The sequence below is a fragment of the Siphateles boraxobius genome, unplaced genomic scaffold (assembly GCF_051911475.1).
Source record: "Siphateles boraxobius isolate OS27281-9 unplaced genomic scaffold, OSU_SipBor_1 25, whole genome shotgun sequence".
In the NCBI taxonomy this organism is placed as follows: domain Eukaryota; kingdom Metazoa; phylum Chordata; class Actinopteri; order Cypriniformes; family Leuciscidae; genus Siphateles; species Siphateles boraxobius.
This window is the reverse complement of record NW_027508866.1, coordinates 11,593,130-11,613,826: the sequence shown is the minus strand read 5'-3', so window position 1 is coordinate 11,613,826 and position 20,697 is coordinate 11,593,130. Positions and strand designations below refer to the sequence as shown.

At 37.6% G+C, this 20,697-nt stretch overlaps 1 protein-coding gene across 21 annotated transcripts in view; it reads left to right on the top strand.

The window, feature by feature from the left end:
• ehbp1l1b (EH domain binding protein 1-like 1b) overlaps positions 1-20,697 on the top strand; it is a 36,625-nt gene that overhangs the window by 1,926 nt on the left and 14,002 nt on the right. For 2 of the 21 annotated variants that reach the window (XM_077242594.1, XM_077242595.1), the window contains exons 2-21: positions 3,205-3,262; positions 4,098-4,193; positions 4,425-4,478; positions 5,663-5,844; positions 6,385-6,524; positions 6,958-7,032; positions 8,429-8,695; positions 9,944-10,105; positions 10,347-10,505; positions 11,755-12,072; positions 12,787-12,846; positions 12,988-13,150; positions 13,633-14,346; positions 14,708-15,118; positions 15,441-15,854; positions 16,180-16,563; positions 16,872-17,585; positions 18,609-19,823; positions 20,133-20,373; positions 20,469-20,641. In XM_077242594.1, the coding sequence (XP_077098709.1) occupies positions 3,205-3,262; positions 4,098-4,193; positions 4,425-4,478; positions 5,663-5,844; positions 6,385-6,524; positions 6,958-7,032; positions 8,429-8,695; positions 9,944-10,105; positions 10,347-10,505; positions 11,755-12,072; positions 12,787-12,846; positions 12,988-13,150; positions 13,633-14,346; positions 14,708-15,118; positions 15,441-15,854; positions 16,180-16,563; positions 16,872-17,585; positions 18,609-19,823; positions 20,133-20,373; positions 20,469-20,641 (6,000 nt within the window). The remainder of the gene's footprint in view (positions 1-3,204; positions 3,263-4,097; positions 4,194-4,424; positions 4,479-5,662; positions 5,845-6,384; positions 6,525-6,957; positions 7,033-8,428; positions 8,696-9,943; positions 10,106-10,346; positions 10,506-11,754; positions 12,073-12,786; positions 12,847-12,987; positions 13,151-13,632; positions 14,347-14,707; positions 15,119-15,440; positions 15,855-16,179; positions 16,564-16,871; positions 17,586-18,608; positions 19,824-20,132; positions 20,374-20,468; positions 20,642-20,697) is intronic. The other 19 variants (XM_077242598.1, XM_077242596.1, XM_077242602.1 and 16 more) reach the window with 13 other exon arrangements.

Here is a 20,697-nt window from a genome sequence, read left to right as displayed (position 1 = left end):
TACAGCTGATGTGCAATGTCCTAGATTCTCTTGCAACACAGAGGAAAGAAATTCCTGTATATCTTTTCCAGAGCTTTCTTTTGCTGACCTAAAGGTGAATTGTAGTACAGCTTTCTTAAAATCTCTTTTGTAGAGCAGGTAGTGTTTCTAAATGTGAAAAGAAACTACAGAATGTGCATTTCTGTAAGCACGTCTGATCTTGTGCAGCTCAAATGGGTGATTTTCGTATACTGCCAGTGGGCCAAAGTCTGTTGATGTTACGCCACAGCTGAGGAGGGTGTGAGCATGAGATATCAGACAGCTGAAAATGACACAGTGGTTGCTTCTGATGGGGTAATATAACTTAAACAGGGTGTGTGTATGTGAGCACGTGTGTGTTTATCTGACAGTTACTTTACATGTCAAAGTGATGAAAAAGAAGGACTGAATTACAGGAAGAAAATGACAGAAAGAGAACTAATTTTTCCAACCAGGCTCGCAGTCTATTTTTACGTCCATCCGTGCTCTACCCACGTTCCCCCTCTTCTCCTCCTAATTTATCCTTTTAGACCGTTCTGCCCTGTTGCTATTACTAGATGTAACCTGAGTAAGAGTTGGGTCTCGCTTCTCTTTGTGTAGCGGTTCGTGCTACTACTGACACACATTACCTTTGCGAACATCAATGTGAACAACAATAGATGATCCAGCTGTTCTGTGACATTTACATCTTGACCACGTTCATTAAGAATCATATTCTCGGTTAGTTTAAAGGGATGTTATTAATTTTCCCTTCGTTGAAACTCCATTTCAATTTCAAACCTATTTGACCTTCTTCTGTGGAATGCGAAAGTAGCAATTTCTATTCATATTCTGGTCATGGTTTTCCATGCAATTAGAATGAATTGGGACTTCATTAAAGTACCATAAAATTATCTTAAAAGTGGTCCATGTGACTAATATGCTACTATGATTCCATCCACCTATTTCTATGCGCATTTTGGAATATTGCGTTAAAAAAACACTATGGAAAACGGGAAGATGTGCAGAAACTCTATGCATATGCGCTCAATTGAGTCAGATAAAAAAAATATATCTGGTAAGATGACATGCACATAAACTATGATTAAAACACATTTACAGAATAAATACCTCGATGCGTAACAAAAAAATCTCACATGACTTTGCCTCAACAGAGGATGTGATTGGATAACTGGACTAACCAGCACACCAATTTCATTGCACAGCATCTGTTGGATCTTTCTGAAATAGTCTGTCATCAGAATTATTTTTTACAATGACTTCCCAGCTGTCTCACAATATTGCATTACCAAACATCAGGCATCCAAATGCAAGATAACATGACAGCGTTTATTGCGTTTATTGCGTTTCGTCTTTTATGCTAGTCGAGTAACGCAGCAACTTCCAATTTTTTTTACAGATATTTTGCAAAATTTTCCCAGGAAGTGACAATTTTGTTCTCTTGAGCACATGGGATGGAAACGCTGCTTTATTCACAAATCTTTTAACACATATTCCAATTTTGCGCATAAGTTAAATTCGCAACTTTGGATGGCAACATGTTGTGAAGCCGTGTAATAGCTTTGTGTGATGAACATGGCAAATCCTAATTTTGTGTTGGAATATCATGTGAGCAAATACTATATACCGTTCAAAAGTTTGGAGTCAATAGTAGTTTATTATGCAAGGATGCATTAAATTGATCAAAAGTGACAGTAAAGGCATTAATAAAGTTACAAAAAATATATATTTCAAATAAATGCTGTTTTTTAAACTTTCTATTTATTAAAAATCCAGAAAAAATATCTGTTTCCACACAAATATTTTTTCGACTTTTTTCAGTATTACTAATAATAATAAGAAAAAAAATTCTTGAGCAGCAAATCAGCATATTAGAATGATTTCTATGTGACACTGAAGGCTGGAGTAATGAAGCTGAAAATTCAGCTTTGACATCACAGGAATAAATTGCATTTTAAAATATATTAAAATAGAAAACAGTTGCTCTAAATTGTAATAATATTTCACAATATTACTGTTTTTGTATTTTCGATCAAATAAGTGCAGCCATGGTGAACACAAGAGACCAAAAAAATCTAAAACCTTTGAACAGTAGCTTATACAACAAATTATACTTATTACTTATTATACTTATACTTACAACTTATTCCCTTCTGTGTTTTTGTATGCTTAATGACAACCCTTATATCCCAAAATATAAGTCGCCATTATTAAATGTGAACAGCTGTTTGTAAACACACAGTGAGATCAGAGGCCAACACCCCTTGTGCTGTGAGCCAAAGTCAGCTCGGTCACGTGACCTTGCTCGAGTTTCCTCCAATTCTTAATGCAGCGAGCATGGCAATGAACAGCTCAGAGGTGTACAATGGGCTCACATCTGAACAATTCACTACAAAAGGGCAAGTTTATTTTGGAAAAATGTGCCAGAGCAGATGTGTACATGTACACGTTACACTTGGTAAAGATGATTTGCATTCATTTGTCTTTGCATTCATTCATTTGTTTTTGTAAAGCTCCAAACTTATTTGATTTGCATTTTTTCTGGCTATATATAATCATAGTGTTTTGGATATCAGATATAAGGCTTATCTGGGACTACAGGGTGCTGTGTGACCTCAATAAACAGACTTAAATGTCACAGGAACTTTTTTAAAGCTTTTTCTTCTTTAACTTGTTTACATTTTCATCTGGCAGTATTGGTAGCAATGCAGGGGAGTAAATGTAATAAATACCACATGTCCCAATTGACACCAAATTGACATTTGGTTATTTAGTAGGACAACGTTTCATGCCTCAGCCTCACTCAATTATTTGTTCTTGGTGCTTGTTTGTGAGTGAAAGTTTCCCCCAGTTTGGATTCGTCTTGTATGCAAGGCCTTGCATCATGTGCTCTTGTTTTGTTTTGGGTTTGAAACATTTGGCAGCATTTATTGATTCCTTTCTGCCTCTGGGTAACACTGGGAGACCGGATTGCAAGATCTGTTTCACTGCCTGTAGCTTTTTGTAGACACATACACAAACAAGCAATGCCTCCATGGCTTTCTCAAGATCATTTTGTGTAGGCTTTATATGTACTTCCTGCTATTTTAAGCAAGCACTGAAAAGTGATAGTCTTTATCAATAGTAAAAGACCCATTATTCAACTTGTAAACTCCCACTCAGCACTCTATTATTTTTGTTTTATAGGCAACCAGACAAACTGAGAGTGGTGTGGACAAGGAGGAACAGACGCATTTGCTCCAAGGTACAAAGATAAACAGTCTTTAATTGTCTGTAAAATCACAAACCTGACTCTCGATTTCTTCCATCCCAGACAGGAGTACACCAAAACTTAGTGATCAGGCAGTTGATCAGGAATTGAGTATTATTTTATGAATCTTAATCTTTAATTACCATTTTGTATGAATTGTGCTATATAAATAAACTATAAATAAAATATTATAAATAAATAAACCTATATAGATATATAAATAAGATATTTTAAGTAATATTATTTAATATTAATCAATGTTTTTATTGACACACATTATAGACCTTTTGTAGCCCCGCCCCTTTTCAGCGCTGCACTCGTTGTCTTTTGTCTTCCAGTCTGTATTTTCACAGTGATCTTGCGTATTTATGAATGAACGGCTTGTTTAAAATCTTCCCTCTACTGAGATTTAAGACATCTGCTTTAAACATTACAATCCTTATGATAACTTTTGTTAACTTTACAATAGGTAAATCCACAGCTAATTACTCCTCGACAGCGATGCATAGAGATATACAGAGCGAACGCAAAAACGGAAGTTCAAAGACAATATTCTAAAGATGGCTGCGCGCTTGTTTCTCTGGCGCATAAGGTCTATAAATAATATTCAAAATATTATAAAATATAAGTCTTGTTCTAGATACAAAATTATTCATGAAAGCAAAGGTAATTTAGTTTATGACTATGCATGTCCAGGAATCCACCATTTCAACTTGATTTTCTTCCCAAGCTATGTTTAACAGTGCTTTATTTACAGTGATTTACAATAAGTGCAACTGCTGTACAATGTGGATTATTATGACTGACAGTGTTGTTATTTTCTCATCAGCTTCATGCATGGCAGCCAGGCATCAAAAATCCCTACAGGGGAATGGTGGTGTGGCCCGTACCTGAGAATGTGGATATTACCGTCACACTCTACAGGGTACGACACCTATCGCATCTTATTATTAGCTATACGATACATATATATAAATATAAATATAAATATATTGCATGAACTCATGCAATACACAACTTATTAAAGATAATGACAAATGCTGAACTTGAACTCATGCAATACACAACTTATTAAAGATAATGACAAATGCTGAACTATACTATAATTTGTGTCAGTAAATTTGTAGAACTTTTTGAATATGCTTTTGTTTCACAGGACCCACATGCAGATGAGTTTGAAGACAAAGAATGGACATTTTTCATTGAGAATGTGAGTTTTTTTTATAAAGATGAAGTTTGATTCATAGATTCAACAAGGTTCTGGAAACATTCCTCAGAGATTTTGGTCCTTATTGACATACTAGCATCACACAGATTTGTCAGCTGCACATCAATGATACGAATCCCCCATTGTACTATATCCCAAATGTGCTCTATTGGACTGAGATCTGTTGACTGTAAAGGCTATTTGAGTATAGTGAACTCATGTTCAAGAAACCAGTTTGAGATAATTTGAGGTTTGTGACATGGCACAATTTCCAGCTGTAACAATAAGTAACAATACTCAGTTAGGCTCTGGCATTTAAACGATGCTCAATTGGTACTAAGGTGCCCAAATGTGCCAAGAAAATATACCTCACATCAATAAACAACCACCAGCCTGAACCATTGATACACGGCAGGATGGATCCATGTTTTCATGTTGTTTACAACAAATCCTCCTGACCCTACCATCTGAATGTCTCAACAGAAATCTTCCAATCTTCTATTGTCTAAATTTGGTGAGCCTGTGCTGATTGTAGCCTCAGTTTCCTGTTTTTAGCTGACAAGACGTGCCACCTAGTGTGGGCTTCTACTGCTGTTGCGGTAGCCCATCTTCTTCAAGGTTTGACATGTTATGTGTTCAGAGATGCTCTTCTGCAGACCTCGGTTGTAACCAGTGGTTATCTGAGTTACATTTTTATCAGCTCGAACCAGTGTGCCCATTCTCCTCTGATCTCTGGCATCATCAAGGCATTTTCCCACAGAACTGCTGCTCACTGGATATTCTCCCTTTTTGAACCATTCTCTGTAAACTCTAGAGATGGTTGTGTCCTAGTAGATCAGCATTTTCTGAAATACTCAGACCAGCCCGTCTGGCACCAATAACCATGCTACATTCAAAGTCACTTAAATAACATTTAATTACTTCAAATTTCATGTTTCTGAAGATCGTCTTGACCATGTCTACATGCCTAAATGCATTGAGTTGCTGCCATGTAATTGGCTGATTAGATATTTGCGTTAACTAGCAGTTGAACAGGTGTATCTAATAAAGTGGCCAGTGATGTGTGTATATATATATATATATATATTTATGTATATATATATGTATCTATATATATATAAGTAATTAAGAAAAAATGTGAAAAATTTGCTTTAATTATTCTCAAAGTTACCTCTGATGTTTTACAGGAGACAGCTAAGGGCAGTCGGAAAGTTCTGGCATCTGTGGACTTGAACATGAAGAAGTTTGCCAGTGCAACACACTCACAGACGGACCTGATGCTCAAAATGAAGCCTCTGTCTGTGAAGGTGGTGGAGGCCACACTGAAGCTCTCCTTATCCTGTGTGTTCCTCAAGGAGGGGAAAGCTACGTGAGTTCTCCCTGTTGACCTCATCCACATGGAGTTCTTGCTCAGGAAGTTAGAACACTTGCATGTGGTGTTTAATTATCTAGATTCGATCATGCGGACATGTGACCACAGCAAATCTTTTTTTGTGATTGCACCAAAACCGAATGCATGAAAATTGTTGCAAAACAAAAGGCAAAACGTTCCTTGATTTCGGTTAAAAATATTTGGAGTGTGTTTGAATACAACAAGAGAAATGGTTTGCCGTTGAACACTGGCATGAGTTTCTTTCCTGACATGTGCAGATCAACAAGCATGCAGAGCAGAAATTTCCAAAACAATACAGCCTTGTAGAGATGCTGCATTAGGATGTAATGCAAAAGATTTTCGTGCCTAATCTCCATTGGATCAAATTACTTAACATAGCTTCTGGAAGTAAAGACGCACATACAATTCACATAGTAAGGTTTTCACAGCTGGTTCAATGAAAATACCTACACCGTCTTGACAAATAACCTTTATATCTCCTCACAGTTCTTGACCAGTTATGGGTTTCCTCTGTAGGGACGAGGACATGCAGAGTCTCGCCAGTCTGATGAGTGTAAAACCAACAGACATTGGGAACCTGGACGACTTTAATGAGAGTGATGAAGAGGAGGATAAGAGATCCAGTACTGGGGTTAATATCAGTACTGCAGCTCCAGGTATTATAAAGAAACAATGAACATATACAATGGGGACCAAATGTCTGAGACCACATTGAAAATCTGGGAAAAAATTTTTTTTGGATTCTGGAAAATTTCGAAACAAAGTAACATTATGAGTAAAATGCTGAAGAAATATACATTGTTTTGCTGATAATATGATTTGTAATGAAAAGTTAAAGCATCAAGTTTTACAAATACACAATAGATGCATTTTCACTTGTCGTCTCAGACTTTAGAACCCCACTGTTAGAACCCCACTAAAACACTTGCATACTAATGTCTTGTATTCTTTATCATATATCCTTATTCATCTGCCCTCTTGCATGAATCCATACTGGAATCCAATCCGCACATATATTTTCTCTTACCATAGTGACCCTTACTTCCTCACATGCTAGAACTTCTCCTTCTCTCTTTCTCTCTCTGTCAGCACCCCACCTTCCTCTTCGACCAACACGCTCCCAAGAAAAGAGACCTGCATCCCTAAAGAGCCCTTCAGCAATAGGTACTTATATTTACATGCTCTTTGCATATTCTCTCTCTACACTCTTTTCAGTCATATCATATGTCTGATCATACTGATATATTTTTCTTTCTTTATAAAAATTAAGTTCATATAAAACCACATCCAATTAATTATTTCCATTAATTGAAATATTCCTAGAATGTTTCAGGAATATGATTTTTCACTGATGTGGTTTTGTTGCATATGATTATCAAATTCATTCTTTGTCCTTCATTGCTTTGACTTGCATTTCATCATGAATTTAATGAAAATATTTAAATCTATTTTAAAGGGTGTAGTTCATCTCTCAATGAAAAAAAATCATTATTTACTCATCCACATGTTGTTTTCAGGACCCTCATGTCTTTTTCCTGGAACACAAAGGAATTTTGAAACATATTCATGCAACTCTTTTTCTTAACAAAAGTTCATGATTCTTCATGTTGAAATTTGAAATTGTGTCCCATTCGATTTGATTAGTTTAGATTATTTTAGAATGGTCTATAATAATTTCCAAAAATATTGACAATGACAAATGACATAAATGTAACTGGAAAACAACTCGCATTTGTCAAATACTGAAAAAATGATACATCAGGCAGTCTCAAAGCAAAATCTTGGCTAAGTGATTAATGTACACTACCGTTCAAAGGTTTGGGATCAGTTAATATAAAAATAATAATAATAATAACACTTTTATTCAGCAAGGTTGAAAAACGAATCAGCATTTCAGAATGATTTCTGAAGGGTAATGTGACACTGAAGACAAGTAATGGCTGCTGAAAATTCATCTTTGCCATCACAGGAATAAATTATGTTTTAGAATAGAAAATATTTTTTACAAATTGTAATAATATTTCAACTTCATCAAATTTCACATTACTAACCCCAACGTTTGAACAGTAGTATACATTTTTTTTATGTCAATGACATAAATTTGCCCTGAGTTCACGTGACGGAAAATTTACTTAACTAGTAATTAAAAACTAAATGAAATCTGTCATATGTAATATATGGGAAATAATAAAATCTTTAAATTAAGCAGGGCCTGGCAATTTACTTTTTACAAAATTACTTTTTTGGGACAGACATGGCTACTGTGAACTGTTGTTGGAAAAGAGCATTAAATTTTCCTTTAGTGTTACACAGAAAAATAACAGTGTACAAGTTTGGAATAACATGAGGGTGAGAAAATAATATTCTCTATAAGAAGAATTAACCCTTTAAATGTCTTTTATGACGATGCACCACCATCCTTAATGGTACATTCATGACCTTTCTCTCTCTCACCTCTTTATTTCTCTTTTGCCTCATTGCTTTTCCTCTATACTGCTCTTTTACTTTCTCTTTCACTCTATTGCTGTCTTTCTCCCTCCATTTTTCATGCTAACCTCAGTCAGTGCTAAGGAAAGGCCCGCTGATGGTGTGCTGTCACGCCCAGCACCTGGCACTATCCGTAACCCTGACCTGCCAGCACGTCCACCTTTACCCACCCCACCCAGTCCAACCCCTCGCACCATGCCCTCACCCGCCCGCTCCAGACCACCACGTCCACCACCCTTTGCCCAGCTACAGGCCCCACCTGACTCCCCCACAGAGCAAAATACTACTGGTTTGCTCCCCCCAGCATTGCCCAAAGTCTTCCAGCCATCCCCTGGCTCAGGTACCATAGATCGTCTTAAATTAAACCGCTGGAGGTCAGCTTGTTGGCGCTCCTATTTGATTACAGTTATCTGGATGTATTGTTATACGGCTTCTATGGTAACGTGTACTTCAATTGGAATTGAAGTTCTTCTCTTCTGAAAAAAATCACCATCTCAGCTACAATATCAAATTAGATGCATTGATTTGTTCAAACGTGACTGCAATGACATTTGTTACAAAAATGTCTATTTCAAATGCTGTCCTTTTGTCAAAGAATCCTGAGAAAAATGTATCATGAATTTCTCAAAAATATTAAGCAGCACAACATTGATAATGAGAAGAAATGTTTCTTAAGCAGCAAATCAGCATATTATAATGACTTCTGAATGATCATGTGACAATGAAGACTGGAGTAATGATGCTGAAATTCAGCTTTGCCGTTACAGGGACAGAAATTTCATTTTAAAATATATTAAAATAGAAAACAGTTATTTCTCAATTGTAATCATAATTAACAATATTTCAGTTTTTACTGTATTGTGATTAAATAAATGCAGCCTTGGTGAGCATAAGAGACTTCTTTCAAAAAATCTTACCAACCCCAAACTTTTCAACGGAAGTGAAGATTTTTGACATTTTCATGTTGCTAGTCTTATATTTCTTCAATGTTTCTAAAGCACTGCACAAATGGTAATTGTTTCAATTGAGGATGTGAAGTCATTTCAGCATTTACAGGTAGTCGCTAATGTCATTGCCATCTAAATATTGAACATTTTGGTAGTTTTCTTCCACTCATGAGAAAATTCCTGGCTGATTTGCGTACTGTTTTTGATAAACACCAAGGTCATGCGGTATAATTTCATTCCCTTCTGCATTGTCATCTTTGACGTTACATGGAGGATTTGGCCAAAAGTTTTAGAAAATCTTTTTGACCGCTATGAAGCATGTGTAGGGTGCAAAAGAAATTGTTTCAGAGAACTGAGAACTGAAATTCACTATGTGGCCATTGGCATTGCAAATTTTGTATATTTACAACCGCATTTAAAAAGAAAAAAGAAGAGTGAGAGCCGTATTTAACTGCAGTGTGCATGCGTGAATTCATTGACATCCACATGCATGTGTTGCAAATGGACCCATGCAAATGTTCTTTTACAGTCATCACCCAGAGAAACAATTCTAATAGTGCTTATGCATCTGTGTATTTCTCGACAAAGCCTGGACTACATATTGTTTATCTGTCTATTTGTCCCTCTATGATTATGTCCAGCTCCTGTGCCTTTTCCAAGAAGACTGTCAGGCTCCGAGGCCCCTCTGGAGGGGCCGGTGACCTCTGACTATCCTCTGCTCAAACTCCCTAGGGCTTCTCTTTCTTCCCCTTCAGATCCCTTTCTCTCTCACTCTCCCTATCTTCCCACTGTGCTCCCGAAAGGTAAAGACTCTAATGATTTCTAAACATTCACAGACTAAATGCAAGTCAGAGTACATTTACTGTAATTCTAATAGGAGTAGTAAATCTTAGCCTGACTCTAAAGGAAACTTCAAGATAGCTTTTGGAGAAGTCAGATTCATTTCCTCTTAGCCACTGTCTCTTGTTCTCACTTTTTTTGCATCTCTGACTAATCTTCTTTCACGTGGTCTACGTTCTCTGTGTCATTGCACTTCTGTCTCAGATTCTTTTGGAGCACCTCGCACCAATGTTTTTAAGCCCAAGATTGTCCCTGGTGCTCGCCCTGTATCCCCCACTCCTGTCCCTCTCCTCGAACCCAAAACTTCTTCCCTCTCTCTTTCTGAAACGCTTAACCATCATCCATCTGCTGGCAGTGTGCCAGGTATTGAGAAATTTTCCAGACTGCATGTAAACAGTAGAGACAGCAATACTAAAGTACAGTTAACAAGTGCACTTAAGGTATTAATGAAATATGTTGAACATTTGTTCACAATCACTTCATTTAAATTTCCGTTTAAATTTAATGTTACTACAATACTTTGAATATATTTAATTCTGCTTTCTAAAGACTGGTCAGAAATTGTACAAATTGCTATTATAATTGTTGTAAAAAAAATTACCAAAAGAAAAAGGTAAAAAAAAAAAAGGTTTTAAAGATATTTTTATTTACTTTATTGCAATGACAATATAGAAGTAAAATTATTAAATTAAAAATATAAAAATTATTGCAACTTAAATCATTTAAGTTTGTCTTCAAAGTGTGTGCTTAATTATTATGCTATTCGATATTCTGTTCATATTTTTTCCAAGCACATTTTACCAATTCCAAACCACATCAATATTAGTAACTACTATTAATTTAGTATATCATTATTTAGTAAGTAATTAATTTAGTGACATATTATTGTTTACAAGGACTGGAAGTGAAAACCGCCATATATTAAAATGGGCCAAAAATTTTACTCGCACTGAAAAGACAAAATTATTAAATGCCTAAAAGAAGGATGCAATACTAGAAATTGCAAAAGCAAGTCATGAACATTGGACAGCGAAATGCTCATTGGGTCACCAGGGTCACAAAAAAAACAGGTTAACAGCAAAATACTTTAAGACTAAAGGTGAAGGAATTGGTGTGAAACCATCAGGATACCCTTTAGTCTCCAGTGCCACCATTTTCCAGAACCTACTTGGAGTCTCCAGAAGTGTAAAGTGTCAGGTTCTCAGAGACATTGCTAAGGTAAACAATCCTAAAATATGACCCCGACTTAATAAGAATCACAAGCGGAAGTGTTGTAAAAATTTGATCAGAATAACGACTTGCATAATAATTAAGCACGCACTGTATCATATATTATTTTTCTTAAACAGTATAAATGCTTTTTTATACATAAACATATATAGCCTTTATACTTTAGGAAAGGTTCCCTCGTCATCATATGTGATTGTCCCTTAAAAAGTTTGAAAGCCCCTACTCTGATGTTTAGATCAATATTTTCTTCAGATAAATATATATTGATTCAAACTGAGCCTCTAACACTTGATCAAGTAATGCCTGTTATTTAGGTTGATCTATCTAAAAACTTCCTTCGCCTGTTTTACTTATTTTTGTATATATTTTCCATCTTTCTCAGCTTTTGCAGAGCTAAATGAACGGACAATGGCGGTTTCTACATCTCCTTTCTTCAGTGTCCCTCTAAATGAACCTGCTGTTCCTTTGCTGAGCAAACCAGATCTTGAAGCTCTTTGTGAAACATCTTGCCCTTCTAGTCAACTCCCCAAGCCACCTCCACCTCCCTCTGTCTCCCTCTCTTACCCCATTAGCAAACCTCTGCCTGTCTCTTTTACCCCAGCAACTGTCTCCTCCTCTATCTCTGCTCTTGCCCTGTCAACCAGTGAAGCTCTCACAAATGCCCCCAGCTTTTCACCTCAATCTTCTTCTGCATGGTCAGGTACTAAACTGCCTATCCTTTGCTTTAAAAGAGACCGTGATAGGAACTAGTATGACTGGTTATAGGTCTAACGGTTATAATGTACTAGAAGATTTTTCGATTTAAGGGTACATTTACAACAATGAACTAAAAACGGTAAAGTTTTTCCTTTGCGCTTTTGAAAAGTTCGCTTACAGACCACAGTGTTGTTAAATTGAATACATAATACGCATGCACATGACGTCACCGTTTCCACAAATTTGCGCCTTTGTAGTTTACACAGAGACCATAACAGTATAATTTTCAAAAACTTGCAATTTGAAACCAGTTTTCAAAAATTTGCATTTCAGGCCCCCAAAACACTGTTGTCATGTAAATGAACGCCCAAAATGTACAAAAAGTTGTGTTTTTAGTTGTCATGTCGTGTAAACGCCTGCTAAATCAAATCTATCATTAATATAAAGTTTTTGTTGTAACTGGCTACAAACACCACACACGACTAGATTATTTATGTTTGCCATGTCATGCTAGATAGTCCCGTCCACAGGGAACTCTCATTGGTCCAAATTCCCACTTTAGAGATTGATTATTTGCATAAAACTTTGAAATGACGTTTCCACTAACGTCATCTCAAATCAGCAGTTGTCTTTGAAAATGAATTCAATAATTAAAACTCATAATACATTAATACAATTATTTACAAATTTTACTTTTATTGTATCAATTGTTTTCCAGAAATTCCCAGGGAGCTCAACACACTTACAGAGGAGGATCAAACAAATCCATTTTCACAAGGTGAATAAGTATTCTTCACTCTTGTCATTAATGATGTAAAAGGCCTTGAATTTAACGATTTAAACCCAAATAGATTAATATTGATTAGCTTTTATTTATTTGAATAATTATTCCGATTCAATTTGCTGTTATGTTCCACAGATTTACTCGCTGAAGAACTGAAGACCTCCGAGCCCAAACAAGAGCAACATCGGACAGTCTGCAGCATTAGTATAGCGAATCAACAATCTCCTTCCTCCCTCCGTCAACCTGAAACCAGCAGCACTGAAAGAAAAGAGCTCAGACCTGCCACAGCTGTAAAAAGGTGGGCACTTGAAAAAAAAAATTGTTCTGGCATCAAGTATAATTCACTAACATACATTTTAACTTTAGAATTCAGTAAAAACTAACATAATATCAACTTTGCAGACACAGTCTGATTGGCAGAGGTGTATTCAGAATTTAGTATTTTGCTCTATTTATAAAGCGTTTCTGCATGAATACGCATTTAACTCTTTAAATAAGAAAAACTGTTCCTTATTAACAACAGGGGAAATGCATGACCCTGTGATGAGCCTATCATAAACAGACCATGACATTTGCCTACACCAGCTGTGTAAATGTTTGAACTCTCCATTGCTTTCACTCACCACTCCAATCCTGCATCTCTCTTTCGCCACTAACATTGCTGCCACACAAAGTGCTGTCTAAGGAAAAGCTGCATCTAATCTTACCAAACACTGCCATGCTTTGTGGCCTCTCACCCCATATTTGCCACCTTTGACACCAAGTATCTTTGTCCCCCAGTCTTGGGCCTGTTGGCAAGTCATCTTTAGACACATCTGGAGTACCGCCTTTGGAAGCTCCCAGATCTGAGCAATTGGACATTGGCACTGTCCCTCCTCCACACCCATTCTCTACTCCAGCAACAATACCTCACTCATCAGTGGTTTCCACTCTTACAAAGAAAAATCAACAAGTTTTTATTGCAGAGAAACCACCTTTGGCTGAGGAAGAGCCTGATTTTAAAGTGGCCGATTTTGATAAAGTGATAATTACCTCTCAACCCATTAAAAATGTTACTGTTAGCAGTCACCCTGAGAAAGAACCACTCAAAATTGACGCTGAACAGCCAATGCAGTCCAGTCTGGTTCAAACCTTTTCAATAACCGATGATGACTTACTAAAGCAACCAGAAAACACAATAATTGAATCAGCAGGGCAAGTTCCTCCAAAAGAGGAACCAAATGAGGAGAATGCGAAGGGTGTTCTGCTTTGTGCCGACCTCAACAAGTCAGACGAGGACAAGATAATCAAGAAATTTGCTTCAACTGTGGTCACCCCTACAGAACAAAATATCCGCAACGTTTTATCCAGCTCATCACCTCCACAGCAAGAACCTACGGATCTTCCCAGGGAAAAAAGTCAAGTGTGGGTGGAAGAATCCAAGGGCCACAGTAGTTTGAGAGAGCAAAAGTCCCATAAGGATCAGCTGGACAAGATTTTAACTTTTGGGGAAAGGTGAGTGTGTTGCTCGCATGGTACTATTACACTCCAAAACTGCTGCAATCTTAAACTTTCCACTTTTGTACTACTTCCTGTTTCAATAAACCATTATCTGTCTTTTAATGATGTTCATTTGAATAGGTAGGCACATAAAATTCTGTTTTATAGATAACACATTTTAAATATAATAACTGACCTCAGTATGAACAGATAGGTTTGTTATATCTTCTTCAACAACCACAAAATGACACTTCAATAGAATTACATAATCCACATCAATTCCTAAACTCTTTACTCAATAGTAATTTCCTTATTTTTCTCTATCTGTAACTATTTTCTTCCTGTCTCATTCTTCTGTTCACTGTTATTCTCTCAGTCAAAATGAAATGGCCTTCACTCCAGACGACAGGCCTAGCATTAGCCTCAAAGCAGCTGCCCCTCAGATAAAAGCTCTGCCCAAAGAGCTTCCTCCTATTCATCTCCAATCCCTGGAGCCCAAAGTCCTTACATGCATCTCAGAAGAAACTCCAGCAGTCAGTGAACCAGCTAAACCAGAGCCGATTGTAAAGAAGTCAGAAAACACAGTGTTAACGCAGAAGAGCATGGAGGTCCATTCACTTCCGTTCACCCAAGCAGAAGTGCCAATCTGGAGTTCTCTGGAAGAGAATGTAAAAAATCAGGAGGAGGAAACAAGAGATGAGGAAATAAATAAGCACAAAATGCCTCACAAGATGCCAAACGAAGAAAATAAAGCTGAAGTGTCCCCAAAAAAATATTTAAATGGAGGGTAAGAGACATTTTGACAGTGCCCAACATAGTCTCTAATGTTCAGCCATGGACGAGTGCTCGCATGCCTAAGTTGTGTCACATGTCTCATATGATTAAGTGTGTTAAAATGGTCTTTTGGGGCTTTTATGCACTCTCATGGGTCAATAAGAGAGTGAGTTTCGGCAAGTCATATTTGCTAATTTGGATATAAACGTGCTGATATTGATATTGGCACTGAGTGTAATAGCAGTCAAATGAATGTGGATAAAGTTGCATTAATGCATGTTTGATAAGAACAAGGTAAGTAAAATGTGTCATAAACCCTATTCCTTACCTCACAGTGAAGAAAAAGCTGTAAACCAAATTGAGGGTGCTGAGAATCTCGTTTTAACTGAACCAGTGTCCCAGCAGCCCTCCAATGTCCTAAAACCACAACCAACTGAGACAATTAAGGAGAAGAGTAAAGAAGCTTTCAAAGTCAGTATACAGGTCCGTATGAAGCCTTCACTTCCTGTGATCTCCCCTGCTGTTGCTACAAAGGAAAACAGGACATCACTGCATCTGGAGGAACTTTGGCCTCAAACGCCCAACCTGTCTCTGGATACCGAGTCTGATGAAAATGGTTTAAAGAAAGAGGTCACGTTTGAAACAGAGAGTGTGTTGTGGGCCACAGTAGAGGAGAAAACAAAAGAAAAAAGTGATGAGGTTGTTAGCATGACCAAATCAATACCAGGAAAAGAGGTCCTGGATAGGGGGTAAGTGCATGAGGTTTGTTAACCTCACTGCATGGAGTTTTGTGTGGACTGGAAACTGGGCTTGCATAGATGCGTCCATACTATAGTTTGGAGTCAGTAAGATTTCTTTTGTTTTGCAAAGATGCAATAAATTAATCAAAAGTGACAGTTAATATATTGACATTATATTAACAACATTGACAATTTATTTATTTATTCTGCCTGTGTTTCTAATGGATCTCTTAAAGTAAGTATTAGTTTTACTTGCTGGGAGTTTAGACATCAGCGAGAGAATATTAAAATTCAAAGAATATTCTTGTCACTTACACTGTTTGGTCCATGGCAGCCAACGTGGACAGGAAACATCAGAAACCAAGCCAGAGGAGCAAAAGGATTCCTTCGATTTGTCCTCTTTCCACCACAATCTGAATAAAAATGCTATCAGAGAGAGCCAGAGAGAAAAAAACAAAGAGAAGACCCCTGAAGTGGAAGATTCCGATGATAAGATGCTGTTGCAAACTGGCAGTGAGAGAATTTGGACAACTCAAGCTGGACCTAAAGAAGATCTCAGGACTTTAGGTGTCTGTTCAGGGACTGAACTTGGCCTTGAGATTGATGTAGGAACAGATAGGACCATGGACACATGGAAACAGGAACTTGACTCTGTTTCTGATCAGGAAGAGGTATCTGTAGGCTTCATAAGGGGGTTTTTCGGTGTTCTGTTCAAAGGGTAAGTGTGAGGCAATTCTGAGACTTGCACAAAGCTTCTTTGGCCTCAGCATCTGCATGGCTATAATTTCATTTCCCCGAAACACTGAAAGGTTGTTATTAGGTGTGATTGTGCATTTGCAAGGAAGCTTTCGCATCCACAGTTAGGCTGTCCTGTAGTGATGAGAAGCATAGCTTGCTTGTTTGATTGATTAAATACTGGCTGGTGATTTTCGTGGCTAAATTAAAAACAGCCTTTTTGTGAACGGAAACCATTTGTTTTGTCATGGTGTAATGTAATTGTGTCATTTAAATGTCCTCGTCCTTTAGTTATGAGACCATGACATCTATACTACAGCAGCCAAGTGCTGCAGAAACCAATGTTCAAGATGACACAATCTTGGAAAATCAAGATGGATCTGTGGTTGAAATTCTCCCTCCCGAGGCCTTCTGTGACACCAAAATGGAGCATCCAACTGATGATGAGCCCCAGGAACACCTAATCAAGGATTTGTTACCGTCGAGCGGGTTACAGATAGATATTCAGACTGCTGAGCCGGTGGCCATGAGCTTGGTGGAGTGCTTGAAACTGGCTGCCAGAGAAACTCAAAGTGGATCCATTCATTTCAAAGCCCAGGATGAAGGAAGTCCTTCTAAACAGAAAACCGCAATTGAGAAAACCCAACGTACATCAAAAAGAAATGACAAAAGCATAAAGATGAAATTTAAGTGTGAGAGTGTGATATCAAATGAAAAGATAAACAAAGAGACATGCTTGCCTATGGAAACCACAAAAGAAGACATACCTGCTAAGAAAGGGGTGCAAAACGTCAGTGCTGTGGAAACAGATTGTCTGGTGGTAGACTATGAGGAAATAAAAATACACGAAAGCCCAAAAAGAAATGGACATGGAGAACTTGGCAAGATGACTCCTGGAAAGAAAAAGACAGCAGATTTAAGGCCTATGGCGGAGGAGCTGGAATTTGAACTGGGTCAAGAAGACTTAGGGACAGTGTGGTCTGCTGAGCTATATATGGATGGAGGGTAAGTGCATGACCTCTGCCTGCACTGCCTCTCATTTTTATGACCCTCCTTAAATGATCGGCACGATTTTGGCAATGTTCCATCTGGCTGACAGTCAAGCGTTCTAGTCGTTATTCGTATTTGTCTGTGACATTGGCTGGTGGTGTCTGTGTGTGACATAAAGCAGTGCATTTAATGTATCTTATGTCTAAGAGATGGGTTGGGATGCACTACCATTAAAAACTTTGGGTCAAAGATTTTTTTTATTCATACTTTATTCAGCAAGGACACAATCAAAAGTCAAAAGACATTTATAGTTACAAAATGCTTCTGTTTCAAATAAATGCTGTTCTTTTGAACTTTCTATTCATCCTGAAAAATCCTGGGGAAAAAATGTATCACTATTTTTCACAAAAATATTAAGCAGCACAACTGTTTTTAACATTGATAATAATAAGAAATGTTTCCTGAGCACAAAATTAGCAAATTAGATTTATTTCTGAAGGACCATGTGGCACTGAAAACTGGAGTAATCACTGCTGAAAATTCAGCTTTGCCAGCACAGGAATAAATTCAGTTTTTAAACTGTAATACTATTTCAAAATATGTATTTTAACTGTATTTTTTATCAAATAAAGGCAGCCTTGGTGAGAATAAGAAATTTCTTTCAAAAAAATCTTACTGACACCAAACATTTGAGTGGTAGTGTATTATGAGCATGAAACATATTGTGTCGGTTCCTTTTTTTTTTAAGTGCAGGCTTTGATTTTGGGCTCTCTGTGGTTTATCAAAAAGGACTAAACAGCAATTTCGCAGCTTGTTTGTCTATTTTGCAACTGCTGCTGCAAACTTGCAAAAAAATTTTTGCAGAAAACGTTACACAGCGACTGTGGGCTAACGCACTTGTTTGCATCTCCTTGCTGGAACTGATTGTGCCATTTTCACTTAATTGCATTTTTACTGAAAAACATTTGCACGCTATAATAACCAAATTGGTAAGTTGCAACATTTTGATATTTTGTTCTGGTGTCCCATTTCTCACAGACCAGAGGAATCCTCAATACAGCCAATACCACAACCAAGAGATTTCACAGCCATACAAACACTAGAAGCACCTCAGACTGCCTTTCCATCAGAATCTGGGTCTATATTAAAAGACACTACACTAACAGAAACTATTTCCCGACCTGTTAACAAAGTTATCCCTCCTTGTCAAGATAAGTGTATGCAGTTACCACCGCCAGTGCCTTTACAGGAAGTCGGCCCTGATGCCATCAAACAAAACAGTAGCAGTGCACCGGATAACAAACATGTGGTTCCACAATACGATGAAAAAGGAACCCCTCCATCACATGTAACTACAGAGACAACAACTCTAAAGACTGCTGAGATATGCGATGATGTTGCAAAAGAGATGAGTGAGAATAACTTATCACCACTAGAGGTCGACACTTCCAAAGATGAGATGGAAAAAGGGAGGAGCCCAGTCATCACTAAGGCATCAGAAAGCATTATTGTAGCAGCCACAGTGAAGCCAACAGATATAAACGTTGATGAGAATGTTATTTCTGGACAGGACATTTCTCCAAGAAGCTCTGTGGTACCGTGGCCATTCCCCTCTCCTAAACCTGAAAGACGCATTGAGCCAACAGAAGGTACAGAAAGTTCCAGTCTAAAGGATGACGACCTCTCAGTGGAGAATGTTCTGTTAGCAAAGATTTGTCAAATGGTAGAAGAAGAGACAACACAGCCTCCAGCTCCTGCTCCACGCACTAAGAAACGCTTGATTCCCTGCCAGTCTGATTTCGAACTTCCTCCAACTCCTCCCCTGCAACTCAAGTCTAGCATTAAACTGCCCATGGATGAGATACACACAAATTTAGATCAGACTGAGATCATAAATACTATTGGACCTCAACCATCAGTGATTTCTCAAGATGAGATAGATGAGAAAATTTACATCAGTCAGTCTCAGACTTCCTCTGTGCCACTGGAGAATTTGAAGTTAGATGATAGAGAAGCCAATGCTAGAAATGCTGTTTTAGATGATAATGTCCGGTTAAACAAGCAAGAACAAAATGTCCAGCTGGAATGTATGGCAGAGTGCCAAGATACGCCAGCTGTTAAGTCCACAAACCAGACAGAAAACACAGAAACAGAAGCTGAAACTAAGAACAAGGAACAACCAGATTTAAGTATTGATAGAAGTGAAGCGGCTCAAATAGAGCAGGATAGACCACCATCAGTGCCTGATGAATTGTAAGTTTGAGTGGCGTGTAAACACTAAAATTCAGCCTTATTTTTACCATATTATGTTATTTGAGTACCATATTATATTGTTGAACACTGTGTATATTAATATTTGCATGTATTTTCATCAACCTTTAAAACAACATCCAAAATGTTCTAACCATTGCAGAGGAAAACTACCCATTTTGCATAGCAGAACAATTTCATTTGTACTTTAGGTGAAGCAAAAACAATGATGAGGAATTGTGTATTTATTGTAGCACAGGGCAAATAAGTCATGTCAGTATGTCTGACAATTTTCTAATGTACTTTTGACAGGTCTGGTCATCCTCAAGAAAAGGATTCCTCTAATGTAACCCCAGAGGCTAAAGGGAACGAGACACCATCTAGGAGCCCAGGCAGTGTGCAGGTTAATGGCCAGACCACTGTAGACGCATGTCATGTGATTGTGCCGCCAATGCGCAGTAAAAAGAAAATCATTCCACCACCTATGGACCTCACAATAGTAAAAACAATAGATGAATCAAATAAAGAAGGTTCAGCATTGCCTGCGTGGGATGTGAGTGGCATTTGCTGTTTAAAGTGCATGTTAAATGTAGGCTTTTTTTTTTCTTCTAATCGGGTCTTTTTTTCTTTCCATTTGTCACTATACAGTTTGCCAGGCCACTGCCCAGTCCTGGTCTGGTGAACTCCAGTCAGTCCTTGCTGAAGTGGTGTCAAGAGATCACTAAGAACTATAAGGGAGTAAAAATCACAAACTTCAGCACCTCTTGGCGTAATGGCCTGGCGTTCTGTGCCATCCTACATCACTTCCACCCTGAGATAATGTGAGTTTCATGTCTTTCATACCCAGCTCAAAACAAACTTATTCTTTCTTAGTATG